This window comes from Phyllobates terribilis, unplaced genomic scaffold (assembly GCF_046119375.1).
Source record: "Phyllobates terribilis strain yellow unplaced genomic scaffold, ASM4611937v1 Scaffold_5__5_contigs__length_657084704, whole genome shotgun sequence".
Taxonomy (NCBI): domain Eukaryota; kingdom Metazoa; phylum Chordata; class Amphibia; order Anura; family Dendrobatidae; genus Phyllobates; species Phyllobates terribilis.
The window spans coordinates 650,898,341-650,914,392 of NW_027362765.1; the positions used below are offsets into that span (position 1 = coordinate 650,898,341).

At 46.8% G+C, this 16,052-nt stretch overlaps 1 protein-coding gene across 5 annotated transcripts in view; it reads right to left on the minus strand.

Moving 5' to 3' along the window:
* LOC141273829 (uncharacterized) overlaps positions 1-16,052 on the minus strand; it is a 208,341-nt gene that overhangs the window by 111,286 nt on the left and 81,003 nt on the right. For 4 of the 5 annotated variants that reach the window (XM_073686228.1, XM_073686229.1, XM_073686226.1 and 1 more), the window contains one exon: positions 11,193-11,332. In XM_073686228.1, the coding sequence (XP_073542329.1) occupies positions 11,193-11,332 (140 nt within the window). Of the gene's footprint in view, positions 1-11,192; positions 11,333-16,052 lie in introns of those variants that run through there. The other variant, XM_073686230.1, reaches the window with a different exon arrangement.

A 16,052-nucleotide genomic window follows, 5' to 3' on the forward strand; every position in this document is an offset into this window, starting at 1 on the left:
TCACGTCCACTTTATAAAATTTAGTAAAAGTGTGAACGGAACGCCAGGTAGCCGCCCGGCAGAGCTGCGCTGCCGAGGCCCCCTGACGAAAAGCCCACGACGAACCAACAGCTCTCGTGGAATGAGCTCGAACCTTAACCAGACAAGGCTCGCCCTTGAGCCGGTACGCCTCCAGGATAGCCGAACGTATCCACCGAGCTATAGTGTCCTTGGAAGCCAGCTGACCACGCCGACGACCAGCAGGAATCACAAAAAGAGAGTCCGACTTCCGAAACCCTTGCATGATTGTAAGATAGAACTTCAAAGCCCGCACCAAATCCAACGAGTGCAAGGCCCGCTCCTTTGGACTCTTCGGTTTCGGACAGAGGGAGGGCAACACGATGTCCTGATTGACGTGGAAACGCGACACCACTTTAGGCAGAAAATCGCAACAGGTACGAAGCACCACGCGATCCGAGTGGAACTCCAGAAAAGGGGACGAGCAAGACAGTGCCGCCAACTCAGAAACCCTTCTCAAGGAGGTGACCGCCACCAGGAAGGCCACCTTCCAAGAAAGCAAGTAAAGCGTAGCTGAATCCATAGGCTCAAACGGCCCATGCTGAAGAGCCTCCAAGACTAGATTGAGCAGCCAAGGAGCCACAAACGCCCTCCGAGGCGGAAACTGACGTGCAACCTCGCGAAAAAACGAACGCACATCTCTGCGCGAGGCAATAGCCTTCCGAAAAAGCACGGATAGTGCAGATACCTGACCCTGCAAGGTACTAACCGCCAGACCCTTGGCCAAACCATATTGCAGAAAAGCCAAGAAGTTGGGAATGGAAAAAACCCTCGGGTTCCTTGAAGATTCAGAACACCATGAATAGAACGCCTCCCAAGTTCTGTGATAAATACTAGTCGTAGCTGGACCTCTGGCCGCTCGCAAAGTGGCAATGACCTCGGCCGAAAACCCACGACGGGTCAAGATCTCGGTCTCAAGTGCCACGCCGTCAAACGAAGAGACTTCAGGTCCGGATGACGAAAAGGCCCTTGGGTTAACAGGTCCGGGCGAAGAGGCAGTGGAAACGGAGGCGCTTCCAGAAGAGACACCAGCGTTGAATACCACGCCCTCCGCGGCCAATCCAGCGCCACCAAAATCGTCAAAATTCGTTCGAGTTTGATCCGCTGTATCACCAAAGGAAGTAAGGATACCGGAGGAAACACATAGATCAGCTCAAACTGGTCCCACAGGGCCGCTAGAGCATCTACCGCCACAGCCTCCGGGTCCCTGTACCAGGACATGAACGTCGGGATCCTGCCGTTCATCCTGGATGCCATCAAGTCCACTTGGGGAGTCCCCCAACGGGAGCACAGCAGTGCAAAAACTTCCGGATGAAGGCTCCATTCTGCGGGATCCACCTGCTCGCGACTGAGGAAGTCCGCCGTGATATTCAGCACTCCTGGGATGTGAATCGGGGAGATGGCTGGAACCCTGGACTCGGCCCAAACCAGGATCCGAGAGACCTCCATCATGAGACTGGAACTCCTCATCCCGCCCTGATGGTTGATATACGCGACAGCTGTCGCATTGTCCGTCTGAATCCGACAACTCAACTCAAAGAGACCGTCGGAATGTCGGAGGCAGAGGAAAAATTGCTCTCAACTCCAGGATGTTGATCGGCAGAGACTACTCCTCTGACGACCCGACCCCCTGAACCCAGAGATCATTCCAAACACCCCCCCCCAGCCAGTCAGGCTGGCATCGGTAGTAATGACAGACTACCGTGGGGGGGAGGAAGGATTTCCCCAGGGATAAGGCCTCCGGATGCAACCACCATCCAAGAGACTCTCGCACCCTGTGGGAGATACCAACACAGTGATCCAGCGAAGCCGGCGATCGATCCCAACGGGTCAGAATAAGATCTTGGAGACCCCTTAGAGTAACAGTTCTCTGATGGGACTTGAACCCAAAGTTCTGTGTCCTAAAGCCAGTGCACTAACCACTGAGCCATTAACTCAGGTAAGTGAAACCTGTGTTTCATGAAGAAATACCCAGGATCTACTGAGATCTGAACTCAGATCACTGGATTCAAAGTCCAGAGTGCTAACCATTACACCATGGAACCACCGAGACTGAGATTAGAACTCATGAACTCCTGTTTACTAGACAGGTGCATTAGCCCAGTAAGCCACTGGAACATCACATCGGAGGATTCGAACTCATGAACACCTGTTTACAGAATAGGTGCCTTAACCCAGTAAGCCACTGGGACATCACTAAAAGTGCTCAGGGGATTCGAACTCACAAACACCTGTGTACAAGGCAGGCGCATTAACCCAGTAAGCCAATGGAACATCACGGGTATGAGATTGTGCCAACAGTACAGTAGCCGTCACCATCAGACCCAGAAGGCGCATACACTTCCGAAGGGACATCGCCCTCGCCGACCTCATAGCCTGGAAATGGTGACGAAGGTTCGCTTGTTTGTCCGGAGGCAGGGAGGCCACTGCCCGTACCGTGTTGAAATGCATCCCCAAGAACAGGATTGACTGCGACGGCTCCAAAGACGACTTCTTCCAATTGATCAGCCACCCGAAGTCCTCCAGGTGCTGAAGGGAGAGATCGCGAGCAGTCACCGCCTCCTCCGTTGTGGGCGACACAATTAACAGGTTGTCCAGGTAGGGGAGAATCGTAACTCCTTGCCTTCGAAGGAGCGCCATGAGCGGCGCCAGAATCTTTGTAAAAACCCTGGATGTCGAGGCCAACCCGAATGGTAGGGCCACAAACTGGTAATGGGCCTGACCTATGGCGAAACGCAGGAAGCGCTGGTGAGCCCTGCCGATAGGGACATACAAATAGGCGTCGCGGATGTTGATCGACACCAAGAAATCGTACTGCGACAGGGCCGCCCGACAGAGCGAAGAGACTCCATACGGAATTTCCGGGTCCGGACATGAAAATTCAATTCCTTGAGTCCAGAATGCGGCGAAACTTGTCCTCCTTTTTGGGGACCACAAAAAGGTTGGAGTAAAACCGCCTTCCCCGTTCCTCCGGCAGAACTGGAACCACCACACCCTGCTGCAGAAGAGGGTCGACCTCCCGCAGCAGTGCGGCAGCCAGCTTGGGCTCGGACGGGATGCGTGACTGACGAAACCTGTCCGGGGGTCGAGAATGAAACTGTATGAAATAGCCTGCCGACATAACCCGCGTCACCCAGGAGTCCGATACGTGGGACGCCCAAATCGACCCGAACTGTAGCAGATGACATCCCACCCGAGAGCCCTCGAGAGGGTTCCTGGGGTCAGTCCGCCTTAGCGGGCTTCTCGTCAACCTCCCTTTTGTCCTGACGGAAATGTTGTTTCCAGGGTGTACGGGATTTCTGGGTGGTCTTCTTTCCGGAAGACGAGGGGCGACCCGATCTCCAAGAGGGCTGACCGAACCGCCCCCTGGGCCGAAAGGACCGACGACCACTACCGGCACTTGACTTGCCAGACGTAAAAGCCGCTGCTTTCCGCTGCGGCAAAGCCGTATCCTTGGCCTTCGCAATCAGCTCAGTGAGGTCCGAACCAAAAAGCTGACCGCCCTCGTACGCCAGACTCAGCAAACCTTGTTTGGATACTGCGTCTCCTCTAGCGGGTCCTGTAGACTCGCCCTCCCTTTGAAAGGAAGCAAAGAAAATTTGCTCAGCTGAGATAATGGTATGCCCACCTCAGGAGAAGGGACCCAATTAGCTATCATCTGCGTGGAACAGGGATACAGGGCATCAAAAAACCGCAACCCCTGGAAGCGTTTATCAGGGCACAGGCGTTCTTTTTCCACCGCCTCTTTAAGTTCATCGTGCGCCGGCAGAGCCAAACGAGCCCGACGCGACTCCTGATACAGCCGGACAGACTTGCCAGGGCGCCTCGCCTCTTCAGACAGCTGCATGGCCCCATAAAAGCGTCCACGCGGCCCGAAAGCGATGCCGAGCGGCCTCATCAGAATCGGAGATCTCACCAGCAGAGCTTGTCGGTGATTCTGAGGCCTCCGATGCGCTGCGCGGAGGAGACAGCGCCACCACAGGCCTGTGGCGCTTCTTGCCCAGTGACGCCGGTTGGGACTTAGATGATACCCAATGACCCAGGAGTTCAGACAGACTGTCAATGGAGCGTGAGAGCGCCTCCGCTTTAACATCACCGAGGGTACAGTAACCAGGGATGTGTGGTCTGCAAACACAGCCTGTCACTAAAAATATACCAAGCACTGAAGGGTTAAAGCTTCTCCTTAGGGAGAAAAGCTACCCCAGCCCTGCAGACCAAAGGTTAAGTGCCCTGATGAGGCCAGACCCCGTCAGAAGGGGTTAATGCTGCTGACCACGCAATGAACCTTAGCCTTAACAGGACCAAGGAGAGCGTGCAACAGAGAGACCTCAGCGCTCTGCGCTGTAATAGTGGGTAAACAGAGATGACTCAGCAGCTTCCTGGAGTCTGTGTGTGAGAGTGGAGAGCAGGGGGGGGGGGGGGGAGAGAAGCACTGAGCTCCGTGAGGCAATTGAGAAGGAGGGAGGAAGGAGGGGGGCGGGGGCTGCTCAGCGCGCGCTTTTTCCTGACTGCAGAGAAGATGGCTGGCAGCCAAGAACATAAGTCATGCCCCCAGGGAGCGCCCTGTATCCCCCGGGGCCAGCAGGGTTCTGCGGGGACCTCCTTATGGGGTACGCAGATCTGCCAGGGGAGGGTCAGGGGTCCCAGCAGCGCTGAGACCCCCATGAGACCTCTAGACCACGGGGGGTCCAGGTCTCCGGAATAAAAATAAGAAAATCTTCTAAGGAGCTGCGAAGGCAGCGACTATCCTCTGCGACCTCAAATTTCAGACTGAGGAACATGGGAATAGGAGGAGCCTAAGCTGGAGGGGCCGGTCGTCACTTTTTATAAATCTGAGGTGAACTATCCTGTGGGGCTCCGCCTACCCACTAGTAATGGATCTGTGTCTCCCTTCCTTCCCTTCTGCTGCTGAAAGGGAGCTGTTCATCCTATTAATGTTATTACTGACCATAAGAGCCCGTCATATCTCCAGTCAGCTAAACGTCTCAACCCTAGGGAAGCCAGATGGTCCCTGTTTTTTACTAGGTTCAATTTTGTTGTCACTTTCCATCCAAGGGTCAAAAATGTCAAGGCTGATGCTTTGTCCCGGGGCTTCCATGGTGGAGGTGACCATGAGAACCCTACCCCGATATTACAGAAAGGGGTAGTCATTTCAGCACTGTATCCTAAACTGGAGGGTGAGGTGTTCGAGGCTCAGGGGGACACATCCTGCCTCCTGCTCTTCAGGAAGGCTATTTGTACCATCTAATCTGCACTGCTAAGTAATTAAGGAACATCATAACTGTGTGCTTGCTGGGCATCTAGGTGGTAAGGGAACCCCGGACCTCCTCTCTCGTCGTTTTTGGTGGCTGGGTTTGCATCGAAATGTGATTGAGCACGAAGCTGCTTGTAGTATTTGCACGAGTTCTAAGTTTTCGCATACCCGTCCGTCTGGTACTCTTCTTCCGCTACCTATCCCTAGTAGGCCATGGACACACTTGTCCATGGATTTTATTACTGACCTACTGGTTTCTGCAGGCAAAAGAGTGGTTTTAGTCGTAGATAGATAGATTCAGTAAAATGGTTCATTTTGTCGCATTACTGGCACTTCCAAATGCCAAGACACTTGCTAGGTATTCATAAATGAGATCATGAAGCTTCACGGGGTTCCCTCCGATGTGGTGTCAGATCGGGGGACCCAGTATGTTTCCAGATTCTGTAAGACATTCTGTTCTCGTCTGGGGGTGCAGCTGTCCTTTTCCTCTGCCTTCTACCCTCAGTCAAATGGACAGAGTGTGTCAATCCGAATTTGGAGACCTACCTCAGGTGTTTCGTCTCCGAAAATCAGGAGGATTGGGCATCCTACTTACCGCTGGCAGAATTTGCCATTAATAATCATCATCAAGAATCCACTGGCAGGTCACCGTTCTTCGGTGCATACGGTTATCACCCACAGTTTAGTACCTTTAGCTTCAGAAGTTCCTGAGGAGTAAGGGTTTGCTTCGTCTCTCTCCTGGGTATGACAGGGTGTTCTGAGCACTTAAAAGATCATGGAAGACAGGTATAAACGTATGGCTGACAGAAAATGCTTGCCAGGTCCGGACCTGAATGTGAATGACTGTGCAGTTGTCTACCAGGAATATAAGGTTGAAAGTTCCTTCTTGGAAGCTGGGACCTAGGTTTATTGGTCCCTATAAAATAACCATCGTCACTAACCCAGCAGCGTTTCGTCTTGAACTTCCTCAGGCCCTTAAGGTCCACAAGATGTTCCACAGGTCCTTACTCAAGAAGTATGTGGAACCTCTTGAGCCCTCACCTCTACCACCGCCCATAGTAATGGTTGATGGTAATCTGGAATTCCAGATTTCAAGGATTGTAGATACTCGTCTCCAACATCATTCTCTACAATACTTGGTGCAATAGAAGGGCTATGGTACAGAGAAGAGGATGTAGGTTTCAGTATCATAGGTGAACGCTCCCAGGTTGGTTCGATCATTTCACACCTCTTATCCTGAGAAATCCGGTCCTGAGTGCCTAGAGGCCACTCGTAGAGGGGGGAATACTGTCACGGGTGTGTCAGAAGTGACAGACAGTCTCCCTATAGTTAGTTGCAGGAGATCTCTTCGTTTGGCATTACAGACAACTTCTTAGAAGCGGTATCTCTAGGACCCAGCGGCTACCTTCCTCTGGCTAATTAACTCCCTGGCCTGGGTATATAAATACCTGCTGTGTGCAAGAGGGAGGTGCCGGCAATATTCATTACTCCTTGTGAAGGCTTGAGCAAGAGCAGTACTTCTTCCTCTATGGTGCTAGAGGACATGTGCGCATTTGTCTGGAATTGACTAAAGCTAAGCGATTTTCCCTTGTTTGTCCCACCTTGTTGTCTTTAGTGTTCAGTGGGGATCGACTAGTGCTCATCCCCTCCCTTCACTAGCCTGAGGCAAACGCCAGGGAAAGACAAGGCGAGGTACGCGTGCGGCGATTGGTGAAGAACCAATAGAGGGACGTTAGTGGAGACAGGGTGACTCTACATCAGCCTAGGAGGTATCCACTCCCCCCTCTCCGTAGAGTCTGGGCTCCCTTTCCCTCTTCCCTTTGTGTTGCACTAAGTCTTTCCTACACCTTGCGTGACACAGGGCATCAATGGATTGGAGAGATGAACGGATTAACATTACAGAGACTTGAATGCCCCTATATTCAGTTTGAAAGGGGGGGGGGATAAAAGGAATCTGCCATGAAGGTTATCAAATAGCTTTTTCTGTCCTCTCTTCAGAAAAGACCAGCTGTGTTGAGTGTAAGGCTGGCCTGGGCTGTTACAAGATGAATCTTCAGGAGCAATGTTCCAAGCCACTACTTTGAAAGGGGTGGCGCAGTTCTAAAGATTGACAGTTCAGATGATGCCATAGTCGTACTGCTGGCTCGGACTATGCTCTCTACCAGGCTGCTACGAAAGACAGCCTGTTACAGAGCACATAAAACTAAAAATCCCTCTATTTTTAATAAGGGATGTGAAGACCCAGGGTCTTCCGTGGGCGTAATACTACTCACACAATATTGGTGAGGATAAATCAGTGTGGCAATACTTTATTGAACCAACAGACAATAATCATATAGAACAGTCACAGCAAATACCCAAGATGGTGCAAAATTACACAGTCTCACCCTTTCTCTGGCCTGCCGGGAATGGAGCAACTGCGACTTTGGGACTTCCAAGGCCAACTACCTCACCCACAGAGAGAAGGTAGCGTCAAGCTTAGGAAGCTGACAGTCCATGAAGGCACAAGGCCAGGAGACCCGAGGGTCCGATCCTGGCCTCTCCGAACAACTCCCTGGGTTCCAGGTGACCTCATTGTCCTAACCTGGCTTTCTCCAAGTGTCCCCATTGGTTCCAGGTGACCAGATGGTCCCAAACTGGAAACCCCACGCAACATATGCATGGCGCCAGTTGACCTCATTGTCCCAATCTGGTTTCCCCAAATGTATCCATGGGTTCTCTGATGGTGAATGGAGCAGATCTGTATCCTTCCAGCCAGGGCCGTGTACACTTAGGCTGGAATCATGTAGAATCCAAATCTGTGTCTCTCTGGATCGAGCCATGCTACCAAGCTGTAATTCTGAAGAGTCTCTCTGATTCTCCTTGCAGCAAGATAGAAAACCCTTTTTATAATTGCATATGAGGCTAAGGTCATCATTCACAGGTCAGCGGGAAAGGTGCAGTGCTCAGGGCTCATTGTTTGAGCATTTAATCAATTTGCAGAGTTCTGTTAAAATCAACAACTAGCTTGCTTAGTACAATATGTAATTAGCATATTAACAAACACTATTGTTCTACAATGAGTCACTGTCCTTCTTGACCAGCCAAAGAAACACATACATTCAAAAGTTAACACAAACACAATAGTTTATTTCTCTTGGCCTAACGTATCTAGACGTCTAGGTAGTTAAGATTAGAAGATGTGTAGTCACAAGGGATAAATTGCAAAGTTGCTAATTTTTTCAAGTACTTTGTAATTTCACACATTTTTGACCTTCTGACAAACCCCTTTCAGGACAGATACTTTAATCCAGATACTTTAATCCCTGCTGTCGATCTTTGGAGCTTCAACAGTGTTAAACTTGGTGTCTTTGTTGAATCTCTGATTAGTGCCTTCCTTGAGCGCTCTGCAAATTTTGGTGGACGTTTCTTTCTTGTCAGGTTTGTAGGTGAGTAATATTTCTTTTATTTTGTCAAAAGGGATTTAAGTAGCAGTCCCGTTAAAAGTTGTATTTGTTAAACCTGTGTAAGCATACATGAAGTGTAGGTGCATTAATGTACTCACTGATCGCCATTTCCAGCCTGCAGCACAGCTGCAATCCACTTCAGTGTCATGTGACTGACGTTACGGCTAGATTTTACAAGTCTATAGAGCGTCACACATAAGCCCCAGCTCATCCGGCAAGTCGAATGCGTCATCACATACCCCAGAAGATGGTGCGGCGCTGGACACCGGAGAAGATGGTAATCAGTGAGTATATTATTACACATACAGTACAGACCAAAAGTTTGGACACACCTTCTCATTTAAAGATTTTTCAGTATTTTCATGGCTATGAAAATTGTACATTCACACTGAAGGCATCAAAACTATGAAATAACACATGTGGAATTATATACTTAACAAAAAAGTGTGAAACAATTGAAAATATGTCTTATATTCTAGGTTCTTGAAAGTAGCCACCTTTTGCTTTGATGACTGCTTTGCACACTCTTGGCATTCTCTTGATGAGCTTCAAGAGGTAGTTACCGGAAATGGTCTTCCAACAATCTTGAAGGAGTTCCCAGAGATGCTTAGCACTTGTTGGCCCTTTTGCCTTTACTCTGCGGTCCAGCTCACCCCAAACCATCTCGATTGGGTTCAGGTCTGGTGACTGTGGAGGCCAGGTCATCTGGCGTAGCACCCCATCACTCTCCTTCTTGGTCAAATAGCCCTTATACAGCCTGGAGGTGTGTTTGGGGTCATTGTCCTGTTGAAAAATAAATGATGGTCCAACTAAACGCAAACCGGATGGAATAGCATGCCACTGCAAGATGCTGTGGTAGCCATGCTGGTTCAGTATGCCTTCAATTTTGAGTAAATCCCCAACAGTGTCACCAGCAAAGCACCCCCACACCATCACACCTCCTCCTCCATGCTTCACGGAGGGAACCAGGTATGTAGAGTCCATCCGTTCACCTTTTCTGCGTCGCACAAAGACACGGTGGTTGGAACCAAAGATCTCAAATTTGGACTCATCACACCAAAGCACAGATTTCCACTGGTCTAATGTCCATTCCTTGTGTTCTTTAGCCCAAACAAGTCTCTTTTGCTTGTTGCCTGTCCTTAGCAGTGGTTTTCTAGCAGCTATTTTACCATGAAGGCCTGCTGCACAAAGTCTCCTCTTAACAGTTGTTGAAGAGATGTGTCTGCTGCTAGAAATCTGTGTGGCATTGACCTGGTCTCTAATCTGAGCTGCTGTTAACCTGCGATTTCTGAGGCTGGTGACTCGGATAAACTTATCCTCAGAAGAAGAGGTGACTCTTGGTCTTCCTTTCCTGGGGCGGTCCTCATGTGAGCCAGTTTCTTTGTAGAGCTTGATGGTTTTTGCAACTGCACTTGGGGACACTTTCAAAGTTTTCCCAATTTTTCGCACTGACTGACCTTCATTTCTTAAAGTAATGATGGCCACTCGTTTTTCTTTACTTAGCTGCTTTTTTCTTGCCATAATACAAATTCTAACAGTCTATTCAGTAGGACTATCAGCTGTGTATCCACCAGACTTCTGCACAACACAACTGATGGTCCCAACCCCATTTATAAGGCAAGAAATCCCACTTATTAAACATAACAGGCTACACCTGTGAAATGAAAAACATTTCCGGTGACTACCTCTTGAAGCTCATCAAGAGAATGCCAAGAGTGTACAAAGGAGTCATCAAAGCAAAAGGTGGCTACTTTGAAGAACCTAGAATATAAGACATATTTTCAGTTGTTTCACACTTTTTTGTTAAGTATATAATTCCACATGTCTTAATTCATAGTTTTGATGCCTTCAGTGTGAATGTACAATTTTCATAGTGATGAAAATACAGAAAAATCTTTAAATGAGAAGGTGTGTCCAAACTTTTGGTCTGTACTTTACATTCTCACAGATTTAGCCCATAACATTTTTTATGGAAGAGCTTCAGTAGGATGTACAAAGTTTGGAATATATATACAGTATATTGACTCGTACCAGTTTATAGAGCTCTTTGGTCTTCATTTTTCTTGCTTAGTGGTGTTGCAAATTTGGTGGCCTTTTTGGAGCAGGTGTACTTATACTAACGGAATGTGACACTTTTTGCACATAGGTGGACCTTATATCACTAAGTATGTGACTTTTGATATGTATTGGTTTGACCAGACTTTCACCCTTGGCCCTGCATCCAGCCACAGAAGTGAAGACTGCCCTGGTCCTGCTGCCTCGGAGGAGCAGCCTAGATGCCGCACCAGCAATGGGAAATTTTTTTTTTTGCACTGTACTTTCCAATAATATTTACATAGAATTTGATATTCCCTGTATTTATTTAATCCTCTACCTCAGTGATGACTGATTTATAAATATAGAAATAATGCCATAGACTGTCCAGAATTCCTCACCTCTCCAGTAAGGAGATTGACGATCTCCATTGTTAGGTCCAATAACTTCTCAGCCATTTCAGCTTTATCTATTTCCATTCCAATTGCAGAAAGGTCCACGTTTGTATCTTGTCCGTGATTGCTTCTATTAGGTCTGAAAACTGAAATGAGAAGGAAACAACAATGTAGAGCTTCAGAACTGCTACCGAATAAGTGCTAAATCCTAAATGTTAGCAAACATACTACTGCTCCCCAGCTCGATAAGTGCAAGTTTGGCATGTGGAAATGAGCAGAATGTACCACATTTTATCACCCACATAATGGGTAATTTTGATAAGGAAGAAAGATCTTTGCTTTACCTAGAGCTTTGGACCTTTGCAACTCACTAAGTTCCCACTTATACAGGCCGACCGCAGCCAGTACGCAACCGCCAAGCGGCTACATGCAAGCTGATGAGCGGTAGTTTAGTTGTCCGTTCTGGTCGGCCTCTCTAACTTTTATGCGTACAGAACGATCGTTCCCTCGTCCTCACCCATCCTGTTATCCCCACCTTTGGATCTGCTCTCCTTCTCTGCCCTAAACAGGATTATATTCAGATCACAACACTACGATTACCTCCCCACTGGCAGCTCAAAGTCTAATTATTTCTCTCCACAATTATTGTCAGCTCACTATTACATACTATTCTGTACAGGTGAGTTCAGAATACAGAAGTGATCTAAGCTAAGCTGTGAACATAAAACAAAATCTAACTTTTTCCACAAAAATGATCTTTTCACCCCAAATTTTTTATTTTCACATGGGTAAGAGAAGAAAATGGACCCCAAAACCTGTTGTGCAATTTCTCCTGAGTACGCTGATAGCACATACAGTTAGGTCCATATATATTTGGACAGAGACAACATTTTTATAATTTTGGCTCTAGACATTACCACAATGAATTTTAAACAAAACAATTCAGATGCAGTTGAAGTTCAGACTTTCAGCTTTCATTTGAGGGTATCCACATTAAAATTGGATGAAGGGTTTAGGAGTTTCAGCTCCTTAACATGTGCCACCCTGTTTTTAAAGGGACCAAAAGTAATTGGACAGATTAAATAATTGTAAATAAAATGTTCATTTCTAGTACTTGGTTGAAAACCCTTTGTTGGCAATGACTGCCTGAAGTCTTGAACTCATGGACATCACCAGACGCTGTGTTTCCTCCTTTTTGATGCTCTGCCAGGCCTTCACTGCGGTGGTTTTCAGTTGCTGTTTGTTTGTGGGCCTTTCTGTCTGAAGTTTAGTCTTTCACAAGTGAAATGCATGCTCAATTGGGTTGAGATCAGGTGACTGACTTGGCCATTCAAGAATATTCCACTTCTTTGCTTTAATAAACTCCTGAGTTGCTTTGGCTTTATGTTTTGGGTCATTGTCCATCTGTAGTATGAAACGACGACCAATCAGTTTGGCTGCATTTGGCTGGATCTGAGCACACAGTATGGCTCTGAATACATCAGAATTCATTCGGCTGCTTCTGTCCTGTGTCACATCATCAATAAACACTAGTGACCCAGTGCCACTGGCAGCCATGCATGCCCAAGCCATCACACTGCCTCCGCCGTGTTTTACAGATGATGTGGTATGCTTTGGATCATGAGCTGTACCACGCCTTCGCCATACTTTTCTTTTTCCATCATTCTGGTAGAGGTTGATCTTGGTTTCATCTGTCCAAAGAATGTTCTTCCAGAACTGTGCTGGCTTTTTCAGATGTTTTTTTTTAGCAAAGTCCAGTCTAGGCTTTTTATTCTTGATGCTTATGAGTGGCTTGCACAGTGCAGTGAACCCTCTGTATTTACTTTCATGCAGTCTTCTCTTTATGGTAGATTTGGATATTGATACGCCTACCTCCTGGAGAGTGTTGTTCACATGGTTGGCTGTTGTGAAGGGGTTTCTCTTCACCATGGAGATTATTCTGCGATCATCCACCACTGTTGTCTTTCGTGGGCACCCAGGTCTTTTTGCATTGATGAGTTCACCAGTGCTTTCTTTCTTTCTCAGGATGTACCAAACTGTAGATTTTGCCACTCCTAATATTGTAGCAATTTCTCGGATGGGTTTTTTCTGTTTTTGCAGCTTAAGGATGGCTTGTTTCACCTGCATGGAGAGCTCCTTTGACCGCATGTTTACTTTACAGCAAAACCTTCCAAATGCAAGCACCACACCTCAAATCAACTCCAGGCCTTTTATCTGCTTAGCTGAGAATGACATAACAAAGGGATTGCCCACACCTGTCCATGAAATAGCCTTGGAGTCAATTGTCCAATTACTTTTGGTCCCTTTAAAAAACAGGGTGGCACATGTTAAGGAGCTGAAAAGCCTAAAACCTTCATCCAATTTTAATGTGGATACCCTCAAATGAAAGCTGAAAGTCTGAACTTCAACTACATCTGAATTGTTTTGTTTAAAATTCATTGTGGTAATGTCTAGAACCAAAATTAGAAAAATATTGTCTCTGGCTAAATATATATGGACCTAATTGTATGTGGGAAAAATACACTGTTTGGGCTCACGGCAGGGTTCAGAAGGGAAGGAGCACTGTGTGACTTTTTGAACGCAAAATTGGCTGGAGCAGACACCATGTCACGTTTGGAGAGCCCCTGATGTGCCTAAACAGTGGAAACCCCCCACAAGTGACCCCATTTTGGAAACGAGACCCCTCAAGGATTTTATCAAGGGGTATAGTGAACATTTTGAACCCAGAGGTACGACAAAGAATTTGAATATGATTTGATCATATTGAATAAGTTGTCATTAGTCTTGAGTGCAAGTACTCGCTACTTGAGTTTGCATCGGGTACTCTGGTATGCACCATGTATCGCAGGTGCTCGAGTGACATGCTCGAGTCCCCACACCGCATGTTTCATGGTTGTTAGACATCCAAAAAAAACATGCGGGGATGGCTCGTGCATGGCAGGTAATCCATGCAACGTTTTTTTGGCCATGAAGCATATGGGGCGGAAACTCGAGCATGTCACTCGAGTACCCGCAATACTCGGTGCGTACCCGAGCACCCGATGCAAACTCAAGTAGCGAGCACTTGCGCTCAACACTAGTCGCCATATCGTCATCATTTTTTTTTCTTTACTTTTGAAAAATTCCCAACCCCAACACAACCTTAACCCTAGCACAGCCCTAACCCTAGCACAACTCTAACCTTAGCACAACCCTAACCCTAGCACAACCCTAACCCTAGCACAACCCTAACCCTAAAGTTTATTTTTTACGCCGTTCCTCGTGCGGTATAAGTGATTAGACGACTTTATTCTTTGGGTCGGTGCGATTACAGCAATGCCAGAATCATATCGGGTTTTTATTGTTGACAACTGTCACGCTAAAAAATGCTTGTTTTTGCATCGCCATATTTCGAAAGCTATAATTTTTCCATATTTTGGCCAACAGAGTCATGTGACAGCTTGTTTTTTGTGAGACAAGTTGACGCTTTCTATCCCGATTTTTGGGAGGCAGAATAAACAAAAACCAACGATTCAGGAATTTTTTTTTTTTTTTTTTTAATGGCGTTTCGCGTGTGGTAAAATTGATAAGGCAGCGTTATTCTTCGGGTCAGTACGATTACAGCGTTACCACATTTATATCGTTTTTTTATGCCTTGGCGTTTTTCCACAATAAAAACAGTTTTATAGAAAAAATAATTTTTTTGTATTGCTTTATTCTGAGAGATATAAGTTTTGTATTTTTCGAGACAAGATAACGTTTTCAGCGGTACCATTTTTATTTACATTCGTATTTTTCATCACGTTTTATTCCATTTTTTGTTTGGCGGTATGATAATAAAGCATCCTTTCTTTGCTTTTTTTTTTTACCACGTTCACTAAATGGGTTAACTAGTGGGACAGTTTTATATGCCAGGTCGTTCCAGACGCGGCCATACTAAATATTTTATTTCTTTGGGATTATTTTTTCATTTTTTATTTTTATTTATATTTTTACAATTTTTTATTTTCCACTCTGACACTTTTTTTTACTTGTACACTATGGGACTTTCACTTTTTGCAGCCTGATCACTTATATAGCATAGGGATGCAGCAGCAGCATCTCTATGCTATATACAGCCTGTCATTGCTGCATGCAGAAGTTACTTTGGTCGCGAACTACGCATGACCAAAGTAACTTCTTGCCTCCTGGTGACCTGGATGTCGTCATGATGACATCGGGTCACCATGACAACGGGTCACCATGACAACATCCGGGACCCGGCACAGACATCGCTGGACACCGGAGAGGAGGTAAGTATCGGCGCTAACCTCCCTCTTGCTCCCGTAATGCTGCGATCGACGTTTATTTGTGTAAATATTCGAAATTTGGCAACATTTTTGAAAATTTCACAATTTTCAAACTTTCAATTTTTATGCCCTTAAATTTTCCTCCTAAATTTGGGGGGTGGGGAGGGCATCTTATAGTCCGAAAAATACGGTACATTTTTACCACAAAAAATTAGTTTTAACCCCAGATTTTACATTTTCTCATGGGGAAATGGGAAAAAATGGCACCAAAATGTGTCAAACAATTTCTGCTGAACGTGGAAATATCCCATATGTAGGTGTAGAGTACTGCTTAGCCATCTGGCGAGACTTGGGAGGGAAGGAGCGCTATTTGCCTCCAGGAGCGCAGATTTTCCTAGAATAGGTTGCGGACTCCATATACAGAGCCCCTAAGAGGCAGAAGAGCAGTAACCCCATTTTGGAAATTATAACCCTGCCAAACATGTGGACGTTAAATGTGGTTAAGGCACACTGTGGAGCTCAGAAGGGAGGGGGGCATTTGGATTTGGGAGCGCTGAATTTCTTCTGGGGGGCGAGGAACCTTAGCGCTTTTCCAGAG